Source organism: Sturnira hondurensis, unplaced genomic scaffold (genome assembly GCF_014824575.4).
Source record: "Sturnira hondurensis isolate 20B ecotype Veracruz unplaced genomic scaffold, ASM1482457v3 Scaffold0014302, whole genome shotgun sequence".
Lineage (NCBI taxonomy): Eukaryota > Metazoa > Chordata > Mammalia > Chiroptera > Phyllostomidae > Sturnira > Sturnira hondurensis.
In genome coordinates, this window is record NW_028086933.1 from 7,296,414 (window position 1) to 7,320,541 (window position 24,128).

General features: G+C 39.8%; 1 protein-coding gene and 1 long non-coding RNA gene across 4 annotated transcripts in view; one reads left to right on the forward strand and one right to left on the reverse strand.

Moving 5' to 3' along the window:
* Positions 1 to 1,283: 1,283 nt before the first annotated feature.
* On the reverse strand, positions 1,284 to 21,686 carry LOC118998513 (uncharacterized). Its single transcript, XR_005068878.1, has 4 exons — positions 21,582 to 21,686; positions 21,297 to 21,429; positions 1,509 to 2,095; positions 1,284 to 1,398 (listed from the first exon to the last, which is right to left on the reverse strand). It is a non-coding gene; the product is annotated as an uncharacterized LOC118998513 (long non-coding RNA).
* Positions 19,930 to 24,128, forward strand: part of FAM13C (family with sequence similarity 13 member C) — a 126,538-nt gene continuing 122,339 nt past the window's right edge. For 2 of the 3 annotated variants that reach the window (XM_037062740.1, XM_037062741.1), the window contains exon 1: positions 20,063 to 20,215. In XM_037062740.1, coding sequence (XP_036918635.1) covers positions 20,154 to 20,215 — 62 coding nt within the window. In that variant the 5' untranslated portion in view covers positions 20,063 to 20,153. Of the gene's footprint in view, positions 20,039 to 20,062; positions 20,216 to 24,128 lie in introns of those variants that run through there. The other variant, XM_037062747.1, reaches the window with a different exon arrangement.

The following is a 24,128-nucleotide window of genomic DNA, read 5'->3' on the forward strand; positions in this document are numbered from 1 at the left end:
CATCAGCAAATTCAGCTGTTAATGGGAGAGAGGATTTTGAGGCCCAGAGTGCAGACTCAGCGGGAACTCCCAATGAGTTAGAATTAGGAGGATGGAACATCCAGCCCAGATGGCTTACTTTTCTATTAATAATGAAAGTATTAATGTCTTTATTGTCACCTCTCTTGCCATGGTTATTAACCTCAAGGTTTCTCAATTCTCTGCAACTGAGAAAATAAACCAAGTGATTCTTTTTGTGTGGGACTGAACATAGACCTTAGTTCAGAGCAACCATTCCTAATGCCATCAATTTGAAATCTAGATGAAATATTTTTTTAGGCATCTCACCCAGCAGCTTCATGGCAATAAAAGTATTTTATCTAAGAGATGTGTGAAGCTAGAAAAAAGAGTATAGGTACAAAAAACACTTTGTTACAGATCTGGGTAAGGGAAAGAGATTCTCTGTGCTTCTGAGTCACACTATTTGGCTGATTTCTTTTAAAAAGGAAAAAATGGGGCATTTTAAAAAAAAATCAGCTTGATCCAGCTATCTGAGCATCAGAAATTATTGCAGCTGGCTAACCTCTAATTATAGAATCTCTATTATTGGTGATGTAAGTGGCTGAATCTGTGGTTTGACTTCTATGATCCCTGGCTTTATGAAAAGCTGGGATTTTTAGATAATGTTTTTCCCTTTGCATAATAAACTAAACAAATTTAAATTAACTCTTGGGGCAAATGTAATTAAGGAACTGCAGATGATATTTTTGTTCCTTTTGCTGACCAGAGTATGCCCCAACTGTGACTTTGGGTGAAGCTATTAAATCCTGTTTCCATGGAATTCAGTCCAGAGTGCTCAGCTCTGATGTCCTAAGGTATTTGGAGAGGCCAAGGTCAACATCAGCAAGTCTGCGTTTCAGAGGAAGTTGATTTCTCTAATGGTTTATGTTTTAAAAAGATTTCACGTAGAATTACTGCATTTCAACTTTACTCTGAACCTTTCATCGATCATTTGCCTTTTCTTACTCTCACACCGCTAATTCTGACTGTTTCTGTCAGAAACAGCCAGACTGGTTTAGAGAGAAGCAGGGACAAGGTTGAATCTATGTAAGTTACCAATATTGATGTACAGACATACCTTGGAGATATTTTCGGTTTAATTCTAGACCACTGCAAAAAAGCAAATGTCACAATAAAGTGAGTCAAGGGAGTCTTTTTGGTTTTCTAGTGCATATAAAAGTAATGTTTACACGATTGTCTATTAAGTGGGCAATAGCATTATATCTAAAAACAATGTACATATCTTAATGAAAAATACTTTATTGCTTAAAAATGCTAACCATCATGTGAGCCTTCAGCAAATCATTATCTTTTTTACTGGTGAAGGGTCTTGCCTTGATGATGATGAAAACGCATTATCTGTGAAACACAATAAAGGGAATAAAATGAGTTACGCCTGTATTCGTCTACTCAGGCTGCTATAACAAGATATCGTAGACATGGTGGCTTCCGCAACACTTATTTCTCACCATTCCAGAGGCTGGGATGTCCAAGACCAAGATGCTGTCAGATTCCACTCCTGGTGGGAGCTCCCTTCCTGGCTGGCAGACAACCATCTTTTCTCTGAGTCTTCACATGGCGCAGAGAGGAAAAGGGCAAGCTCTCTGGTCTCTTCTTATAAGGCTGCTGATCCCATCACAAAGACCTCACCCACATGACCACTTCTAAACCTAGTTACCTCCAAAGGCCTTGCCTCCAAATACCATCACATTGGGGATTAGGGCTTCAACATACAAATTGGGAGAGGGGAGCACAAACATTCAGCCCATAGTAGGAAAACCTTGATTAGCTGACACTTACCCTTTTGTAACCCTCAAATTTATACTTTAAGAGAAGGAGCTATATGACAGATTTTTTGGTTAAAGAGATCTCAAGCTGCCCCACAATGGTCAACTGCCTAGCTTCCCATGTTTTCTTTGCGTTTGGTGTACTTGTTAACATTACAGGGTATTATGATTAATGGTGGCGATGTTGCTCCAAACACTGAAAAATCTTCAGATTCTGCAGATTCTGTATGCAGTAGAGTTGGCTCTTCATATATCCACTTGTTCCACATCTGCAAATTTAAGCAACAGATCAAAAATATATTTTTAAAATGTTATGTTGTTGCTGACACTTATTATGTAGTAAGACCTACTATAATTGTGTTTCTGCTGAACATGTACAGACTCTTTTATCATTATTTCCTAAGCAACACAGTAGAGCAAATATTTACATAGCACATGTATTGTATTATTAATCTAGCAATGATTTAAAGTATAGGAGAGGAGGTACATAGGTTATATGCAAATACTACACCATTTTGTATGAGACTTGAACACTATTTGATTTTGGTATTCCCAGAGTAGGGGTGGTGGGCTAATTGAAAGCTTGAAGTTTGGATGATTCGTATGTTATATCTAAAGCCAGAAAGATTGATAAACTTAGAGTTAATATGGTAACCTAAACAGGATGGAGAGAATTATTCTCTAGAAGTTTGTTATAATTTAAAATGATAAAATAAGCTTTTCTTCAATAAAAAACAGTGAGAAAGCAGAACCTAAGGCAAGAATTAAAGTACTGAAATTTTATTTAGGAAGTATAAGCCTGGGGTGGCAAGAGTGAGGAGGAAGAGAAGCAAGTCAGAAAAGGAAGTTGTGAAGCTGTGTGATGGGACTCTTTCCACGCTGTTACCATGCCCCAGGGAGCCACAGGAAGAAAGGGCAGTTCATTCATTCAGGAGGCGTGCTGACTTAGCCCAAAGGACACCCTAGCCGGGCCCTCAGGAGGACCTGCACCTCCATGTAGTCCATGGAAGAGGAAAAGGAGGGCAGATGGACATGCCTGGCTCCCTTCCACACCCCATTTCCCACTGGTCAAGTTTTGCTCTACAGGAATTTCACGCTCCCACATTTTTGAATTGTGCTGTTAGTCCCTGCAGCAGCTTAGGAAGCTAGTGTGTGGCATTTACATCCTGAAGGTTACAGGTGATTTGGCATGAGGGAGATGAGGGCCATGAAGGCTTGAGAATTCAACTCACACCTTCCATCTTGGGGACCTCAGTGAAGGTGGCAGTGAGGTGTGTCCAGAGGGTAACTATTGCCTTATGAGCAAGGGGAGTCAGCCAGTTAGAGTTGGCTTCAAAGAGATTTGGAAAGGTCAGTTGTTGGAACATTAGGCAGAATGCAGGTGCCTATCACGCAGTTGGTCATTTGCCACTACACTGTGAGACTGATGGCATTTCGCTTGCCAGTTCTCTTGCTGGTTCCTTTATGATTCTCTCAGCACCTCTGTCTTCTTGCCGCAGCTACTTTCTATCCCATTGCCTTTGTGTGGGAGTAAATACATTTGCGCATATTCATGAGCTCTAGATGTACTCACCTCTGCCAGGTGTGAACACAGAGAATGCAGCTTCTCAGAAAATGCTCATTAGGTCTGAGTATATGCAACAATTCTAATTAAATCATGCCATAGATTATATACATATATGAACAATACTCATTATTACTATTCCAAGTTGGCCTTTGTTATTCCAGTGCAAGAGTATACAAGGTTGATAGGTTTGGTAACATTGGTATAAAATAGTAAACTTGAGAAATAGAAAATATTTGGTTATTGGGATGCAAAAACTTCTTTGATTTTTTTTAATCCAAACATTTCTTCTCAAGGCAGTTATGTCTTTGATCAGACAATTTGCTATCACCCTGTCAGGGATGCCTTTGGTGCCGAAACCACAGCCTCTAGGAAGTCCCCCCTCGTTCATGCACAGGTGGTGCCGAGAGACTTTTCTCTCCTCGGCTAATTAGTTTCTGGTTGTAACTGAAAAGCATGGGGCAGCCGTATCTCACAATGGGAACAGAAAAACTGAGAAAGCCAAATGGAGAGAATGACTGGGGAGGAGAAGGGAGGGGAAGGAAGGAGAGAGGAAGTGGAAGGAAACGGAGGGAAGAGGAGGAGGAGGAGGAAAAGGTGGAGGAGGTAGGGAGGAGGAGGAACCCGGTCAATAGTGAGGAAAACAAATGAGAAATGGCAAAAGAGCACAAGGCAACTGCTAGTTCACATCCTTGTTGGCTCAGCCTAAAGATTGCAAAGTGGTAGGTAGTTTATTGCTTAAATCCAGCCTCTAGAAACATTTTGTTTGGTCTATGTAATTAAACAAATAATTCCCAACCGGGATTTTGTATTTAAAAATTTCATATTTCTGACTCTTAAAAAGCATAAGATCTGTCCCCTTTTGACCCACATTCTCTGCCTGCAACAAGGACCTGCAGCTGAGTGATAGGTGTCTCCTTCAGACGGAACAGGAGCTCCGTCACCTCCACTTCCCAGAATGCCCTGCCCACCGGCTTCACTGACCTAGGATACCTGCCTGGCCTGTTGGGTGTTGGAGTTAAAGACTGTGGCAAGAATCTCTTCTATAGTCTAATCACCTTTAAATATTTATTCTCTTCAATCTGCTTGACACATCATAGAGGTGCCAATGATTAACTGACTAATGAGTAAAGATATTACTGGAAACAGGCCTGTTTTTAACATCTGAGGTAGCTGGAGTAAGAATACAGACATTTAAAATTAATAAAGCAAGTTAACAAACAAGTAAAACTCATTCTATGTTCATACTGTGGCAAAATTCATAATAACAAATCAAGAATATCCTGGAACTTATAATTTTAATAGAGTTAAATCTGGCAAAATGCCAAAGATGACTGACTAAACTTAATAATAATTTTTGCGCATATGGCTGTTCTTTGAATAGTGAAATAAAGACCTACATAAATTAGAATTATTTCATAACATTTGTGTTTCTTGTTTTTACTTCAGCAAAATAAATACTTATGCTATTCTAATCATGATTTGCAAATAATTTGTGGTCTATTATCACCCATGCCACATTTTAGTCATTGTGGGTTTCAGATACTCATAACCAAATTCATTTCAAGAAATTTCATTCTGAAACAATAGCAATTGGAATTGTCAAAAATACTAAAAGCAATTACTTTGATTTTGAAATGATCAGAAACTTTATATATTATATCAGTCATGAATTTACATATGATGCTCAATCATTAGATTAGGATTACATATGTTAAAATACAATCACAGGAAATATTAGCAGATTCTTTTAAAAATATTTTATTTATGTATTTTTAGAGAGAAGGGAAGGGAAGGAGAAAGCGTGGGAGAGAAACATCAATGTGTGGTTGCCTCTCATGTGTCCCCTACTGGGGACCTGGCCCGCAACCCAGGCATGTGCCCTGACTGGGAATCAAACTGGTGACCCTTTGCTTCACAGGCCCATGCTCAATCCACTGAGCTATGCCAGCCAGGGCCAGATTCTTTAGTTTTATTATATAAATCTATAAGACTTATTTCTTAATTTCCACCCTATTTTAAAGCAACTTTATATCCATATGATAAAATAAAGAGCTGCTATCATGCCTCATGCATGTATGTCTTTAGATGTAGGGGTATGTGCATGTGTGTGTTTGAGTCACGAAGCTTAATCTACCAGAAAAGGGACAGTGTGCAGCCTGATACATATTTAAGTTATGAAAATGGTTTCATACTGTAAAATATTCGTTAGCTGCCAATACCTCACTAACTCGTGTGTCTCTCTAGAATTACAACTAGGAAGGGAGAGGCAAAAATGGTCATTCAGCAATACTGTGAAACAATTTGCTATGCAAGTGCAGCACATTTGGGAGGAAGGATTGGCGTGTTACCTAATGTGTCTTTTCTGCTACTCAAGCTCTTCTGTCATTCAAACCCTCCCAGTACTCTGGAGTAGTGTCTATGGAAAAACATGCAAACTGCCGGGGAATGTAGACACTTTCTTTTCAAGGATATAAGGCAAGAGATGCGGAGGAGTGTTGCCCTGAGCCTGGAGTAGTATCAGAGGCAGGAGGGAGTGTTTACTTTAACTGTTGGTCGCACTCAGTCAGCATTGAGCACCAGGGCCCCACGTGTCACCACCTGCTCAGTAACAGTGCTTTAAAGCATGGGCCCAGAACAGGAATTCTTCTTGCCTGAGTCTAAGGGTGACACTGGCTGTCAAACTCACACTCCAGAAGTGTGGCTCCAGTCCCACCAGGGCCCCACTCAGGAGTGGTGGCAGACACGCAGAATGCTTTCAAATGTGGCACTGGGGCCCTGGATGCTCAGACCCAGCATAGTCCCTTGAACTTCCTTTCCCTCCTCCTCTTGGCCTTGAACAGCCTCCTTGAGGGCAGAAACTGCATCAAAACGATAAATTCTAGACACAAGCTAGGATATGTACATTACTTCTTCCCATCTTTAAAATATTGCAAGATTATTTATAATAGAGCTTGAAAATTAGAAACATGGAGGTATCAGATGTTAAATAACTTCTTCAAGATTCCCACCCAGGTCTGACTCCAAAGGTGGTAATTTTTCCACTGAGGCAAGTGTTTCTCAAAAACCCAGAGGTGGCTTTTTCCTTATGCCCAGCACCTCCTTGCCTGGCATTTGCAATATAATCAATTAGTTTGTAACCTGACTGTACTTATATTTTCACCAGAACCCAGAAGGAATAGATGTCCAAAGCCACAATACATTCTCTTCAAGCATTTTTTTTCTTCAGAAGAATGGCTTAATTTACTAAAAAGGAGCTGACTTCACCCAGCACTTTCCCCACAAAGCCCACATTGAATGTGTACTTGGTGGTTCTCTCTTCTGTTACCATGGCTTAGACTGGCTGTTGTTTCTGTTTAGAGCTCTTTGAGATTCTGGATAGTCCTGGACACTTTTTACTCCAGAGTGTGATAGTGAATTCTTAGTATGAGAGTTATTTCCTTGGCTTTCCTGGTAGAGCTAAGAACAGAATAACTGAGTTTTTTAAAATTGCATGTACATCAGGGTTTGGGTGTTTAGAGACTTCACCTAATTACAGACTGTGTATGTGTGCTGGATACCATTTGGCCACTTAAAAAAAAGCAATAATTTAAAAATACCCTAGCAAATAACAACAATACTAAAAGTGAGGCGGGGGCTAGATGACATTGAGAACTCAAAAGACATAGACGCACAGAATCCTTAACATGGCTTTTCTGTTCAGCCTTTTTACCAGTATAACTTCATTATTCTACTGTCTTCACCAGTTTGATTTCACTGTTCCAGGGTTCTTGCCCAGGGAGATAAAAGTTGCAAATAAATTTATTGTCTCAGGAGCTTCCCATAAAGCCCATTTAGGTGAACATCAAATTATTGCCCTCCGTAGTAGATAACACCAGGTTCCTGTTTATGCTCCAAGACTCTGTGAACCCATCGCTCAAGATTCTCACCTCACGGTATCTATGGATCATACATTATTATATCATGATCCTAATCGTGCCCCCGTTCCATCGAGTGACCCACCTTAAGTCAGACTTCGGTTTCTCATAAATATCCCAACTTTGCCATGGTTACTTAAAATTCTGGCAAGGTAGTATTCTCCTTGTATGAAAAAACTTTGGTACGACAAAGCTTAGCTTTGCGGTCGAAAGGCCATTTTGATGATCTTTTGAGGGAGTCAGTGTTTGGCAAAAAAAAAAAATTGTGGCTGAATGCTGATAATACGTGAAGCTGGGTGGTGGGCCTATAGTTTTATTATTATACTAGTCTCTCTACTTTTGTGTATGTTTGGAAAAGTTAAAAAAAATAAGCTGAAATCCTTGAGTTAAAGCCTAGCCTGGGCTAGAGGCCAAGGGAAAGAGCTGCTGAGTGAGTGATGAGAGCTCAAGACAATTTGATAAGTAGACTGCAAAAATGTAGCCTGGTATCAGCTTTCTATAGCCCTGCGACACAGTCTCCCTTAACTTAAGGAGTGTGAACATAAAATTCCCAGCCTAGTTCTTGACAGTCGACAGCACAACAAAGCATTTCTGCCTCTTCAGTGGTACAAGGCAGACCCCGTTCTGTTATACTGCTCTTATGAGCACGTGGTCCAGGGTGGTCCAGTTCCCTCTACAGCTTGGGGAGTGTGAGTGAGCCTTCTCTACTGTGTTATTCCTCATGATGATAGAAAGAGAGTGAATAATAAATAAAAAGACAAGAGGATCTTTATGGAGTGAAGTATAGGAGTAATGCAGTTGGGAGAACCCCAGGGCCTGACTGGAAATCCGGACATTTTCCGTTACCTCTTAATATTCACGTGTACTTTGCCCGCCACTTCTTTCCACACTTCCTTTGATGCCTCTCAGAACATTTAGTTTTCTCCTTCTGAGCCTTCTCTTTGCCTTCAGCAGTTTCCAAACTCTTCCCTTCCTTCATTTCTACTCCCAGACCTTCCATGATTATAAATGGGATGGGGTGGGTGAAAGAGGTCATCTCAGTCCCTTGACTTTCTCCCATAGAAACAGCTTCATGATTGGTAGAGTCATAGGAAGCCACACTTGCCCACAGGGGTCAGTTTACCGATAACGTAGCAGAAATGAATGTCGCTTTCAGTGGAAAACTGAGGCAAACTGTACTGAGACAGTCCCATTCAGGTTCCAAAAATAGAACACAATTTTCTCTTTCATTTTTAGCTTCCACCCGCCAATTTTATTGAGGTATCATTGACAAATGAAATTGTATGTATTTAAAGTGTACAATGTGATGATTTGATATGCTTGTACATATACATTATGAAATGATGACCACGATCAAGTTAATTGAACCACCTGTCATGTCACATAGTTACCATTTATTTTTTTTGTACATGTGGTAGGAATGTCTAAGATCTACCCTCTCAGCAAACTTCAAATATGCAGCATAGTATTAGGGACCGCAGCTACCGTACTGGACAACAGATTCGCCAGGACTTTTCATCTCGTAACTGAGTCTGCGCCCTTCGGCCAGCACCGCCCCTGTCCCCAACCCCCAGCCCTGACAAGCATGCTTCTACTCTGTCTCTGTGAGGTTGACATTTGTAAGATTCCACACATTAATGGGATCATATATCTCTGACTTTGTATATATCCTTCAGGTTCATTTATGTCACAAAGGGCAGCATTTCCTTCTTTGGACGGCTGAGTTATAATCCACATATTCCATTACATGTATACTTCTTATATTCCATGTGTATATTCCATTTATTCTCATATATACACATACATACGTTATAAAATAACATTTTAAATCCATCAGTGAACACTTACATTGTTTCCAGTCTTGGCATGTTGAACATGCAGGCCTCTCTTTGAGATACTAATTTTGTTTACTTCTGATGTATTTCCAGAAGTGTGACTGCCGGATTGTGTAGTGGGTAGTTCTATTTTTAGTTTTTTCGAGGAACCTTCATACTGTTTTCCATAATAGCTGTACCAATATGCATTCCTACCAACGGTATTCTCTACCTCCTCACCAACTTGTTTCCTCTGGTCTTTTTGATAATAGACATCTTAACAGGCATGAGATGATATATAGTGGTCTTGATTTGCATTTCCTTGATGGTTACTGATGTTGAGTATATATATTATCATGTGCCTGTTGTCCATTTATGTGTCCTCTTTGGAAAAATGTCTATTCAGATCTTTGCTCTTTTTAAATCAGATATTTTTTGCTATTGAGTTGTATGAGTTCTCTCTATATTTGTATTTTAGATATTAACCCCTTATCAGATATATGGTTTGTGCTATAATCTGAATGTTCATGTGACTCTAAAATTCATATGTTGAAATTCTGATGCCCCATGCGATGGTACTAAGAGGCGAGGCCTTTGGGAGGTGATTATCTCATGAGGGTGAAGCCCTCGGGACTGGAACTAGCCCCTCTATAAAAGGTCCTAGAGAGCCTGCTAGCCCCTTTCCTCTAGGTGGGACTATGGCAATGAACCAGGAAGACAGCTCCCACTGGCCACCACATGGTATCTACGGTGCCACGGCCTGGGACTTCCAGTCTCCAGAACTGTTGTTTATAAGTCGTTTAGTCTCTGATACGTTGTTATAGAAGTCCAAATGGACTAAAATGGTTTGCAAAAACCTTCTTCCATTCCTAGGTTACCTTTTTATTTTGTTAATAGTTTTCTTTCTTACTTTTTTGGCAGTCCTTTATTTATTTATGATTGATTTATTATTAAATTAATTGAGGTGATATTTGTTAATAAAATTATATAGGTTTCAAGGGTAAGAACACAACTTTCTGATTGGGTTGTTGGGGCTTCTTAGAAGTTCATAAGCAGCACCCACAAGTCAATGTTCTATAAAATGAACCAATCAATGTTTCATATAGTATTGTAATACCATTAATTCAAATTCTGTGCCATTTAACTAGTCATTTATTATGTTGATATGATCACTGCCCAGATAGAGCTTTAACACCTACATTCCCTCCATGTATAGATCTCCTTTTACGTTTTTTTTCTTTTCCTTCCCTCTCTTTCCTGTCTCCATCTCATCCTCCCTCTTACTTTCCCTCCCTTCTTTTCTTATAAAAATGTGCCGTGCAACTTTAGTTTTACCTTCCTGCCAAATCACAGAATTTTAAAGCTCGAGAAACCACTAACGATCATCATAGCCGACTGCCTCATACTTTAGGACACCGAGGCCCAGAAAAGTTGAGCCACTCACCACACAAGGTCGGATGTGTTAGTGGTAGCGCTGAGGCAGCTATTAGGCCCCAGAATTCCCTGTTGCACTTTTTCTCATATGATACTATTCTCTAAGCTTTGAACTTTCAACATTTTAGTTATTAGATGAAAAGTATATCTAATGGAGGATATACATTTTAAAATTTATCTTGCCTAAAAAGTTGATTCTGTATATTCTATATTTTTTCCTCACTAGATTGACCATTTCTGATGTGTTTTGGAGCAGCAGTTCATGTCCTATTGATTCTAGGACTTGGTATCTACTATTTTGATTGAAAGTTACAATATCACCAGTGAAATTTTAATGATTTCTTCAGGACCATTAAGAAGTTAGTTGTTTTTGTAAGTGGAACCTAGTCAACAAAACAAGCAAGCAGAATAGAACCAGAGACGTAGAAATAAAGAACAAACTAACAGTGACCAGAGGGGAAGGGAAGGGGATACAGGGGGAAACGGGAAGGGTCAAGTCAAGGAACATGTATAAAGGTCCCATGGACAAGGACAATGGTGGGAGGGAGGATTGAATGTGAGAGAGGATGATGGAGAGGGCAGGGGAGAGTGATGGGGGAAAATGAGGACAACTGTAATTGAACAATAAAATACATACACACATACATACATACATACATACATACATAAAAGATAAGTTAGTTGTTTCTGTGCAGAGTCAAGGTCAGAGACGACAGGCCCAGCAGTGACATGAGCTGAATCCTGTATGGAGGGACTGATACCCAATACAAAGTCTCAGCAGCCCCGACTGCCCCGGAGCCACGGGCAGTGGGCTTTCTCTGGATGTACATAAGTAAACCACCTAGAATGACAACTTGCAAGGTCCGTGGAACATCTCCCAAAGAATCCATAAGGGCAAATTTTACTTTATGCTAATATGCATTAGTAACTAGAAATAATTGTGGGGTGAGACATTATGCTTTGGAACTATAAATACATCTGCAGTTTTCAGTTTCAGTAAATAGTATTCCTGTCCAAGTTTAACAACATATGACTTTTGAGTTATTTTTCCAGTGTAATGGGTGGCTGATAAACATTGTACTAAGTTTTGTGAGCCTTCATTTTGAGCCCACTGTGGAAAGGGCTGTGGGGATGGAGAGAGAAAGGCAAAATAGAGAAATGGTCAAGGCAGAAGAGAAAAGTGAGGACAACACTATAAGATTTTTCTCTATTGAAACAGAAAAATGAACTTCATAATTGCTTCCTATTTGGGTTTTATTCACCTTTCATCTAGCTAACTAATACTGGCTTCATAAGCAACCTGTTCCGAGCTAGGGGTTCTTAGTTTTTCTTTCTTTCTCTTTTCTCCTTCAAGTCACAGGATGGATGGTGGCTGGGGTGTGGAATCTTCCCACCAGTGTGCCAGGGTTCTGAGCAGTTCCCAGTGCACGAACTGCCGCAGCTCCACCCCTTAATCTCCACCGGAGTGCATTTAGGAAGGCGTGTGAGAGAATGATGCTGTTGTAGAAAAAAATTGAATCTGCTCTAATTTATTATTTAGAAGTAGAGTTATTCACAAATGTCAATGTTTGACAAATGACTTGCAAATTCCAGTATACCTCGCCATTAATCATATCATGTCAGGCTGTTGAAGCAACACTGTTGAGGACTGTTGCTTGATTTAGTTAAAGTAAGTAGCCAGACTTCTTGTTCCTGGAGAATACCAGAAATCTCGCCTCTCTTCAAAAGAGCTATCTTCTATATATACCTATATCTTCCATATGTATATATATGCGTATATAATAATGATACATAGTATGTATTCTGTATATAGTGTACACATATACACACACACATATATAAGTAACCCAAAAGTATAGATTAATAGTCCATTGAAATGAGAAGTATAACTCTCTGTTATCGTGACTCTGAGGATAAAGAAACGGAAAATAATTTTTCCTAGATGCACCAGTGTAAATGTGCATCTTAAAGAAGCAGATTAAAGATGACTACCCTTTTTTTGATACTCCTCCCATTAAGCCGTGGGTCTATTATCTGCCCTTGAATCTGATATAACTCTGATTTGTTTCAACCAATAGAACATGGCAGAAGCAGTGTTATGCCAGACTGGGTCAAGCCTTTAAGTGAACTGGCAGCTTCTAACTTGGTCTCTTGGAAGTCAGCTGCCATGTAAGAAGATTTACCAATAAATAAATTTTAAAAAAAAGAAGACAGATTACCCTGAGATCACTCTGCTGTGAGATATTCCAGCCACATGAAGAGGCCTTGACTGCTGGGTGCAGAGAGAGGTCAAGGAGCATTGAGTTATCGGCCATGTGACTGAAGACACCATCTTGAGAGGTGGTCCTCCAATCCCACCTGCCCCAGCTGATACCGCATGGATCAGAGATGAACTGCCCAGCTAAACTCTTCCAAAATTCCTAACTCTCAAAGTCAAGAGCAAAATAAACTGGTTGTTTTAAGCCCTTAAGACAATAGGTAACCAGAACAATGTCCATGGATAGAGAATTTTCAAGAGATGCAGAATGTCATGTTGTGAGCAAAGGCATTTATGGAAGGTGATTGCCAGTTGAAGTGCAGACAGATTTACATGGGCTGAAGCTCTAATAACATGAACGAAGTGAATGCTATCAAGATTTTTAAAACAGCAAAGTAGTAAATGGAACCACAGGAGGGGAAACAAAAACTTACAAACATTTTTGAAGGTGTAGGAGGAAGTATGGGGAGAAAAATATCCTTTACTCCTCATAGAACAGAGAAGGCTTTCCTTAGTGGGCCCCAGGTACCTTGGATGTTTCCTGCTTATCCCTGTCTGAGGAAGCATGGGGCTGTTCTTCTTTAGCGAGATGACTCACTACACTGCAGTCTGTGTTTGCCCGGAGCTTTAACTGTACCTTTGCTGGAAGGAAGAAGGTGCTCATCGGGATAGAAGTGTCACTCCAACCTTGAATTGGTTTGTACCTTTGTGCTGGTTACAGTGGAGCAGCATAAATCAATAAATCAATAAGTGTTTGCTGATTTTATGCTACTGCAAGGTAGCAGCATAAATCAATTGATTTATTGGATCCCCCACTTTGCTGTTACTCGCCCTAGGCCCACCTCCAATATTGGAGCACAAACTTCTTCTCATTTCTTCTCTTTCCACTTACCATTCCTAAAGTGAAATAACTTCAAGTAGTCTAAGGTTTTATCTATTAAACAACTAATTAATATATTTCTCTGATTATATAAGCAAAGGACTTATTAAAACTGTATTTATCATATACTCCAAGTTTTGGGAAGGACTGTAGCCACAGAGTATTGATTATACGATAGTAGATGTGACAGCCAACATAATTTTTGTTAAAATATATATTCTAAAAGATCTGAATGGTTAAATTCAATAGCATAAAGTGTCAGTTAAGAGGGTATAGAATTTCCCAGAAATATATGCAAAGCTGGGATGGCACAGATGCGGATGTTGGAATCGCAGTTGACTCCAGCAGTGTGAGTCTCCAGGACGATGGAACTGCCAAGACCACTCAGTGAACTCGAGTCACCTCCAAGAGTACAATGTTAAAAAAGGAGATGCGAGTCCCGTTTCCCTCTTCACTGAGCAAACCACACCTGAGCAATAGTGTTGCAGCTGTACTGTGAGAGGACATTATCACACTTTATCCAGTGCTACGCAAGAAGGATGCTGAAAGGACCGTATGTAAGTCATGCCATGTGTCGTCTGCTAGAGGAATTCACTGTTTGGCCAGGAGAACAGAAGGTGAACCTGATCATTTTTAGGGGCATTCAGCCTCCAGTAAAGTACCAAGAGGCAAGAGAATATTCAAATGGATTTTTTCCCCAAGAATTAGTGGAGTCCAATAAATGAGTTTGTGAGGTGTGATTTTCTGGTCCCTGATGGTTTTAAGCAGTAGCTGGGGGGTGTCCCAGAATAAGTTTAGGTATCAAAAAAAATTCGACCCTGGACAGATAGCTCAGTTGGTTAGAGCATCTTCCCTATGTGCTAAGGTTGTAGGTTTGATCCCCCATCAGGGCACAAACAAGAAACAACCAGTGAATGTATAAATAAGTGGAACAACAAATCAGTGTTTCTCTCTCTCTCTCAAATCAATAAAAATAAATAAATAAAACATAAAAAGAAAAAAGAATGAGACCAGATAACTCCTGAGGTTTCTATGAATCACATTGATAAGAAGCTGTATTTGGTTATCTGAAAACTAATTTAAATTAAAATGTTGATAATAAAATGTAGTTTTTTTCCTCTAAGAAAATGTTGATTTTACTGGGTGCTCTAGGTCAATAATTCTAGGTCAGTAATTCTGCTTCCATGCCCTCATCCTGTCCCATGGCAAACACTGCTAATCAGCAGTTAATCCCAGTGCTCGCCAATTTCTGTCCAGACTGGGGCCATCCTTCAGAAACGATGTTCTCGGCAGCCAGTACCATCAACCATGTTGGCCTAACAGCATATTTGTTCGTTACCCCTGCAAAGCAAAGGAAGGAGTGTCGAATACTGAAGCCTCATTGCCTGAAGATAACTTGTCTTGGAAAAGGCCCACTTAAAGTAAATCACTCAAAACAGGAGCTAGTGTTACAGGGAAATTGGAAAATGAGGAATAAATAGAGCTTTATCTTGAAAAATGGAATTAAATATACACTCATTCATTTCATGCCACAAACATTACCGAATATTTCAGCCCCAAGGATACTGTCCTCAGCTCCCATTCTACTGGGGGAGGCAATTGTAACATAAATAGACTAATATTAAGTATCAGGTAGTGACAGGTTCTACAAAGAAAGTAAAGTAGAATAAAGTACTGGGAGATGCTAATTTAGGGAGTGTGGGCAGGGAAGTTTTCCAGGAGGGAGCATGTGTGAGCAGGCCTGGGGGTGGTGTTACCAGCAAAGGGAAGAGCAAGTGCAACAGTCCTAGGGACGGGTCAAGTTCACCTGTTGTACTAACAGCAGGGAGGCCAGTATGATTGGAGATAAGTTCAAAGTTGCCTCCAGGGCCAGAGCACACAGGACCTGGTAGATCATGGTAAACAGTAAAGAAATTATAAAAATGTTTTAAGTTTATGTTATGCATATAATTGTAATAGTGAGCTAATTCTTAGCTATAATAGAGAATAAATCATGCCCATTGGAAATGATATATGTGTAATTTTTCTGAAAAAAATTTAGCTTAAAATAATAAGCTTCATCTCACATTGGTGACTCATTAGATAATTATATAAAGATAACATTTAAAAAATCAGGGCTTCATAAATTTTTCCAAAAATGTTTTCCACTTTTAATCCTTTGATATCATTCTGTTTTGAACTGACCTATCACCATCCTTGTCGGTTTCTTGTTCTTTGGTTGTTACCGCCAAAACCTTCCTTCTCACTGGTTTTCAGTGTGATTCCAGCTACTCTCCAACATCATTGCCACTGGCGCCATGAAATCCCGAGTCTTTTGCAAAAATTGAAATTTCCTCAGCAGTGAATTTACATAGTATCTGCATTTTGTTCTCAGATGAATCAAAGGGATTGGCAGACAAAAGTGGATTTGCTAGAGACTAGAGTTAATTAGGGAGGGATGTTTGAAAAGAGGCCAATATCATAACCAGTCCGGCATAAGTTTATACTTTTGGCATCGCAACCTTGCTTTCCCCGTATCTCTGACCACTCTGATAATGAGGCCTCTCTAGCTATGGAATCAGGTATTGGGGCTGATGAGGGACAAGATTAGAGGACAGAGTTGGGGGTGATTTTCTCTATGGAAAATTATCTTTTTAGGCAGAATTGCTCTCTTTCCACAGGGAAGCCTGGTCATTCCCCAGGGTCCTGGCAGGAAGGTACAAGCCACTGTGTCCAGGCCAGTAGAGTGGGCCTCTGTTGATTTCCTGGCATTGTAAAGATTCTGGCTCCATGCCACAGTGTCTTGCAGAAAGTGATTTCTCAGAATTGAATGTTCCTCCAGGGATGTGTGAGTATTTTAAATCAAAGAGTTGTAAAGTGAGCACAAAGCCATTCTGGATGGAACTCATTTCATTTGAATAGCAGCCCATCTACATTTAGTAAAGTTTTTAATTTTTATTGTTTTTTTTAATTATGTAAACACTGTGCCATTATGGAAAATAGAATGAAAATACCATCTGTAAGCTTATTAACCAGGTATAGCAGTTTAATCTTCCTGTTCCCAACTTTATATTTTTATTTTCTTACTTATTGTAATAATAATAAAATGGTAATAGCATTCATTGACCTTTTTGTTGTTGTTTTTGGTTATGCCACTTAATCTCTATTAGAATCCATGGCATCGGTTATTATTGTCTTGTAGAACAGATGAGAAAACTCGAGCATGCAGTGGTTGTCTGAATTCAAACTACGAGTGATTGATGAGTCTTAAACCCTGGCAACCATATAGATTTCCTTCTTGACCACTACATTATTGCTTTATAGTTTGTATATGAGTATAGCCAAGTCAATAGATTAGAATCAAAACTTTTTTCAATTATACTAAAGAAACTGTTGTTATTACATCTGAAATTTAGATGTTGGTTTCAGGAGCACTGATAGACAAAGTAAAACATTATAGCTTTTAACATGTAAGTGAATTAACCATTTAAATCTAGCATTTTCATTTCCCTTATTCTACTTACAATGTATAAAATACAGATTATATATTCTGTATATGCACACCTACACACAGGTGGACACGATTACTCTAAAGACATCACGGTGGCAGGACTGTGTCTGTCTTGTTCGTGACTATGGACCAGTGACAAATGCATAGCATCATCTTTTCATTAATTCATTTGTTCAGTGAATAATTATACCAGTTAATCGGTTTTGCATTTTTCTCTGATATACTTAGTAACTCTTTTCTCAAAGTTCCTAGTTCAAAATAAAGTTAATGTATTTAACAAAATGTTTCTGTCTTCAGTGGGTTTGGGAAACATTGGTTAAAAAACATTGAAATGCTTTTCTATGTTGCCTAATGTGCATTGTGAATTTATAATATACATCTTTTTCCAAAACTTATTTTTGAACATGTAACTCATCTTTTTCCTTTTTTTGGATTATTAAGGAGACTAGAATTTTACTGAAGACACTTTTGGAAACACTGATCTAGAACTTCCTTCTTCCATAACTCCATTATTAGTTTCTCTGCTTATCTTTTTGAACTCAGCTTGAACTGCTGTTTAGCCAAACAGGGTCTTTAAAATAACCAGATGTTGTATGATTATTCATCAGTATTGTCCTGTTCCAAGCTGAATAGTTCAGATTATCAAAACAATTAATACAAGGCCCCAGGCACTATAAAAATAATGTCCAAACCTGATTTAATATGAAAACAAATAATGTCAGAAGAATGGTGGAGAAATAAAAATTAAAATGGTCACTTTTTTTCACACTGCCAAATAAACATTTTTTCTGGGATATTTTTAAAATTGGTAATTTGTTATAACAATTATTTTCATTGCGTATGAATACTATTTACTTACATTCTAATTTTGGTCTATACCAATCACAAGCTGCAGAGAATTCTTATTTCTTTTTTGTGGATATTATTGAATACTTGCATTAATTTTATATAGTTATTTCATGTCATTATCAAAGGGCCCGCATTATTTCATGTAATTGTCTAAGTCCTGTTTCAAAGTTGAAACACTTTTCAATTCTAGATGGGTCTGTAGAAATACTTCAATAAGTATCATCTTTCTCTGCATTAAGAATTTCTGAAAACTGGCTACCTTTTAATCTTTAAAGCCAAGAAGACTAACTGTAGACTTACCTTTTATCAGTTTCAATAAAATAGAAAGAATAGACCTTAGTTAGCTAAATAATGAATACACACATACAAAGAAGTGGTTATGCCTGACACTCTTAAACCTTGCTCTTGTGAGGCTGTAGCCTGTATATAGTATTTTTAATCATTCAAGGGATAAACATTTCTAAACTTAGTCAACAGAGTTCAGGTCTAAGACCATCTGGGCTTTTAGCTATTTTTAACAAGATACCAAGAGAGGAAAGTTAAATTGCAATGGACCTTAATGAAACCTTTTTTCTTAGAAAACTCTGTTTTGACTTTCCAAAGTATAATTTTAAAAAGTTGAAAACATGACTGTCATACAAACATTCTGAACATTCACAAGCGTTTGCAAGAATGTTACTATCAGATTGTTAGGTTAGATGCAGAAGAGGCAATAAAACTAGACCATTGAGGTTATGCTTTCCTTCCTACAGATTGGATAAAAAGTACCAGTGAACTTGTAACTCTACAGTGTCTGGGATCCAACCACTAATGAATAGCCAAGTCAAGCAAAAGTACATTTTCTGAGAGAATTAAGTGGTCCTTGGGGTGGGGCTCTGAAACAATGTCTCAGTGTGACACTAAAAAGTCATGCTTTCCCCCTGATTACCAAGTTTTGGGTAATGTTTCTAATTATCCGAAAATAAAAATTCGAGTTTTTAAAATCATAAATTAAAAATCATGTACTTATATAGTTTGGACTAAAAACCACCATCTCAGCGGCTTCTGAGAGGGGTAGAGATTAAAAAGTGAGGGAATGGGTCTTCTTGTTTCAAAATTCAAAATAAGCATCTTTCACAGATGACCATTCATTCCATATCAAGGTCAAGCTGACAGGAGAAATGAACGATGGAAAGAGGGCAGGACAGGCATCTCCAGGATGAAGCAAGTGGGGACTGACTGCCTGCCCTTCCCCCAACAGGGTTGCTTTTATTTAAAGGGGATAGCGTCTGCGGGTGTTCTTTCTCATTCTTTGTAAAGGGGCTTGGAAGCGGAGCTCAGGAGGGCTGCCTGGGCGTGGGAAGCCCCACCTCTTGCACAGCCCCCCTCAGTCACCAGCTAATGCCTGGAATAAATTCTCTACTCGCCCTGCGTGGGTTCATTCACAGCTCTGTTGTCCCGGGGCCTGGCGCTTCCTCTGAGGGACTGAAATAACAGCGTGCAGTCAGATTGGGGGTGATGCTGCGAGCCCTCCTTCAGAGGCTCCGCTTTCCCCCAGGCAATATGTATACAACAACACACAAATTAAAAAATAATAATAATGAAACTAAAACAGCAGCCATGTCCCCTCTCCCTTCTGGTTCCCTGCCGGCTTTTTCTGAGCGTAGGCTGAAGCTCTGTGAGCTTCCATCTCTAGAGGGGGCAGCTCTGCGAAACTGGTAGGAGACGCCTGCAAGAAAGCGAGTCCCCGGGGGATTTCAGCACCTAGGCAGAAACAGTCGGGCTTTCCTATCGCCAGCCCCGGGGGTGGCTGGCACTGAAAGGCCTGCATTAAACGCCGCTTGGGGCTGGTAAGGTTGGGGTCGCGCGGTAACTCTCCAGGTGCTCCCAGGTCCCCGCTCCCGGGAGCACCCCGCCCCGCCCAGATCTGTCCTTTCAGCCTCGGGGGCTGCCGGGCTTTGTGGTTCGCCCAGCGTCTGGGCCCCTGCTGGGGGTGTCGTTACGAGCATGTGCAGACAGCAGCCCAAGGTAGAGCGAGCGTGCCGGGCGAGCCCTGAGATTTGCCTTGCAATGCCATGTTTGTGTGTGTGCTCTAACTCCCGGAGAGCGATCAGGGAGGCGGCTCCCCCGCCCGACTTGGCTGATGTTTTCTTGTTTCTGTTTCAGCCTTCAGGATAATTCCTTCAGCAGCACCGCTGTAACAGAGTAAGTGATTCTTGCCATTAAAATAAGACTTGCATGCCTTTCTCTGGAAGCAACTATCATGAACGTACTCTCTCCTGTCCCCAGCCACTCTTCGTATTTAGATGCATTGTCTCCTGTAATCTGGGGCTGGGGAGGTGCTGACTGATGGGGCCCAGACATCTTTACAGGTTCCAATTAGCCTTTTAGCACCAGCTTGAGATATTAAAACAGGCTGGTGGTTTGCTGGAGCTCACTGCAGTAAGATAGATATGTGCTCTTGGAGCTCAGATTAAAAAAAAACCTATTTGACATGTCATACATCTCATAAAGGAAGCTCTGCTGTATTTTGCCAACATTGGTGTCAGCTTTCATGGAGTGTGTTGTATACATTGACAACAAATAGGAGATGGCTGTGAGCTGACTTGAGTTGAATTCCAGCATGTGATAAACAGACTAAACTTATCCTCACCCTCTCTTGTCCCCAGATTTTTAAGACACAGCAGAGTAAACTTTTCTTGTATGCTCTTTTGTCATTTTTGTCTTCTGACTTCAAAGATCTGGCTATAAGAGGAATGAGTCATCTCATCCTATGGTTAAAGTGTTGATTGCGGCCGTTAACACCATTTAAACATAGAATGAAGGAGTGTAATATTTTACTCCAGGCTAGCAGGCACAGTGTTTTTTATTAGCTATTTATAGTTCATGATGTAAATTTTTGTCTTCTCTTCATTACTATGTTTTTCTAATACTATACATATATGGTAAAGATTAATAGTACATTGTGCTAAAAGTGCAGGTAATTTATATATAATTTACATAAATACATATATGCAGGTACCATCTAGACTTTATTTAACCATTTTTTTCTCTAGGCTAACTCATGATATTTACTTCTGGGATCTTTTGGTAGAAGTCGCTGTAAACAGTTTTTTTAGGAAAAAGGGTGTATAAGGTATTATACCCTTTTATTATACCCTTATTATACAATAGAAAATACTGCAAGTTTAATAGAGAAAGTCCAGTAACTTGGAAGCTGTTTGCTGAAGTTTCCTAACAGGCAAGTAAATATGGGACTAGGTATTTTGTGAGTTTCAAGTCTTACCATTGTCACAATAACTTGGTGATGAAGGGATAAAATCCCACAGGACTCTTGAGGCCCTCTTGTTTTCCATGTTCTTTTGTTTTTCTGGAATTGCTCCTCTCTGTGTTGAGCTCTGGGCTCAAGTGCAGTTACTCTAAAAAAAAAAAAAAAAAAAAAAAGGGTTGACTTTATTTAGAAGATGCAGTATAAAATACTCATGGGACCTATATGCTGGTAATGAGACAGCTTGGTGATGTGTGCCACATTGCATTTTCTAAAATCCTGAAAGAAGGGGAAGAGGCCTACCAAAGTGTGCTGGCCAAAAATGAGGTGAGACCTCCTGGTTCAGGGGCACAGGTACAGCTCCTCCTCCTCTTGCTGTGTTTATAAGGGCTGAGTGCTTTCTGAGCCTGCTTCTTGTGAGCCTGGGTCAGCTACAGGATGAACAGCTTTATAACAGAGACAATTAGTTCCAGATTTCACATGGACAGCTTTTTTTTTTTTTGGAAAAGGTTTTATAGTAAAATGCTGGGGAAAGTCTGGTACCTTGTCTTTGGCCACTCCCCAAGGAATTCTGATTGCATAAGATTCTGTTGTTGTTTTCAAAGAAGAGACAGTGATTTATTTTAAAGAGCACTGAGTGACAATTGAAATGCCATCTGGCTACTCTAAAAATCTAAGGAGCATATTTGAAATGTACCAAAAGCTTCATAGGTGTAATAGACCACAGAATAGAATTATTTAAAATTAGTCATTGTTTAATAGAACATTTTCTCCTCCTCTCAGTAATATGAACCATTTTCCTTGGCTTTCTGGGGAGACCTCAAAGCCAACAGGACCAGGATGCACTATCGTGAGACATAGATGTAGTAGGTGCTCAGTAAACGCTGGGGTATGGACTTGCCATACATAGAGGAGGTGCTTGCCTTTCTTATGTGTTAGATACAAGACAATTTTCTCTACCTCCTGTACACTTCTACTTCTTTCTACTCACACTAATTTATTTTCTTTAGTGCCTGAAATTCCACCTAGACATGATTTTTTTTGGATTAAGGCCTCCGGTGATGACTCTTATTAAAATAGAAATTAAAAAGTCTGTGCCCCTGGGAGGTGGATTCAAGTTGTCATTATTCCTTTAATGTAAATTACATCATCAGATAGTCTTTCTAACCTAATAGGGTCCCACTTGGCCAGTTGGGGGTCTTATAAGGGTCAAATGGAAGGGGAATTAAGAGGGACTCAAGGACAGATTTTATTCTCTCCCCAGTTTTTCCCAAGCCTGGCACTGTCTGTGCAGCTGTGGACCAATTCAATTTCTCTTTCTACCCAATTTTCCAAGATCAGAATGGCCTTGGCCTTTCCCTTCTGCATCTTTCCCTTCTGTTCTTTCATCTATTTTCCATGGCGATTTCCTATGTTGTCCTGGCAAATGTGCTATTTGATTTTTTAAAATTTATTTATTTATTTTAGAGAAAAGGGAAGGGGGGGAGAAAGAGGAGGAGAGAAACATCAACATGTGAAACACTGATGGGTTGCCTCTTGCACGCCCCCCACTGGGGGTGGGCCCACAACCCAGGCATGTGCCCTGAGTGGGAATCAATCCAGCGACCTTTCACTTGCTGGCTGACACTCAGTCCATTGAGCCACGGCCGCCAAGGCAGTCCTGCTATTTGAAATGAAGTACGGCCAACAATGAATTCTCATTTAGTTATCAGTGAATTAGTTATCTGCTGAAACAATGCTTTTCGAAACCAACTGACCATCAGTATCAACTGGGGAAGGGGATAGGGCCTCACAAAAATCCAACTTCTGAGGCTTTATCCCCAAGTGGAAACCTAGAATGGACAATTATTTTGGAGTCAGCCTAGTGCTGGTCTGAGTGTTGTAAACCTTTAGGTCAGTGTTAAACTTTTAAGGAGCATAAATGAAGGGAAGGGGAACTGGTTTTAAAATTCACATTCCTGGGCCCTACCGTCAGAGAGTTGCTCTGGCACAGGTAGGGTGAGGGTGAGGCCAGAGCCTGCTGTCTCCGTCCGACACTCCAGGTAGCGCTAATGCACATGCTTCTGGAGACACACTGTGAGACCCCTGCAGAGTTTCAGGCTGCACCTCGGCCGCTTTGCCCTCGGGGAACACAGTGCTCTGGGGTGAATGGCAGTCCGCTTCCTGGCACAACGGCATTTTGTCTAATAACCAACCCGAGGCCTCTTTGTATTTACTGCAAGTGAAACGAGAGAATCTTTCACAGGCACTCCTGTCACCACCATCGTTCTAAGTAACAAGTTTTGTGAAACAAGAAGATAATGTGAAAGAGAAGATGAGCTTTGAAGTGCCATGTACTTCCTCTTGTTTGTGATTGATAGAGGGAGCAAAAGTCTGAGCAGAGACAAAGCCAACAACCCCGAGCATTTCACAAAGACAAAATTGAAAGGACAAATTATCCACATATTGTCTAGGCAACCACAAATTAAAAGCTCTGGGACTTACAATCTAGCTGATGAGGACTTCAAAGGAAGTCATTTAATAGAGGTACTACTTGCATTTTTCTTTTTACTACAAACAACGGTAAGAAAAACATTTTATAATGTAATCAAGCACCCACATATAGACATGATTTATTCAAACAAGTTTTGTGTGAAAACACTGAACTCTTACTATATTGACATTTTCTATTCTTTTTTATCTAACAACAATAACAACAGAATGCCGGTAGCTGCCATATAATTTTAAGACCCAATAACAGGTCACAACTTATAGTTTGAAAAACACTGTGCTGGAAGATACCTAATTTTTGAAGAAGATCTTTGAAGAGATTCATCTTTAAACGTCTGTGTTGGGCTGTAATCTAGAAGA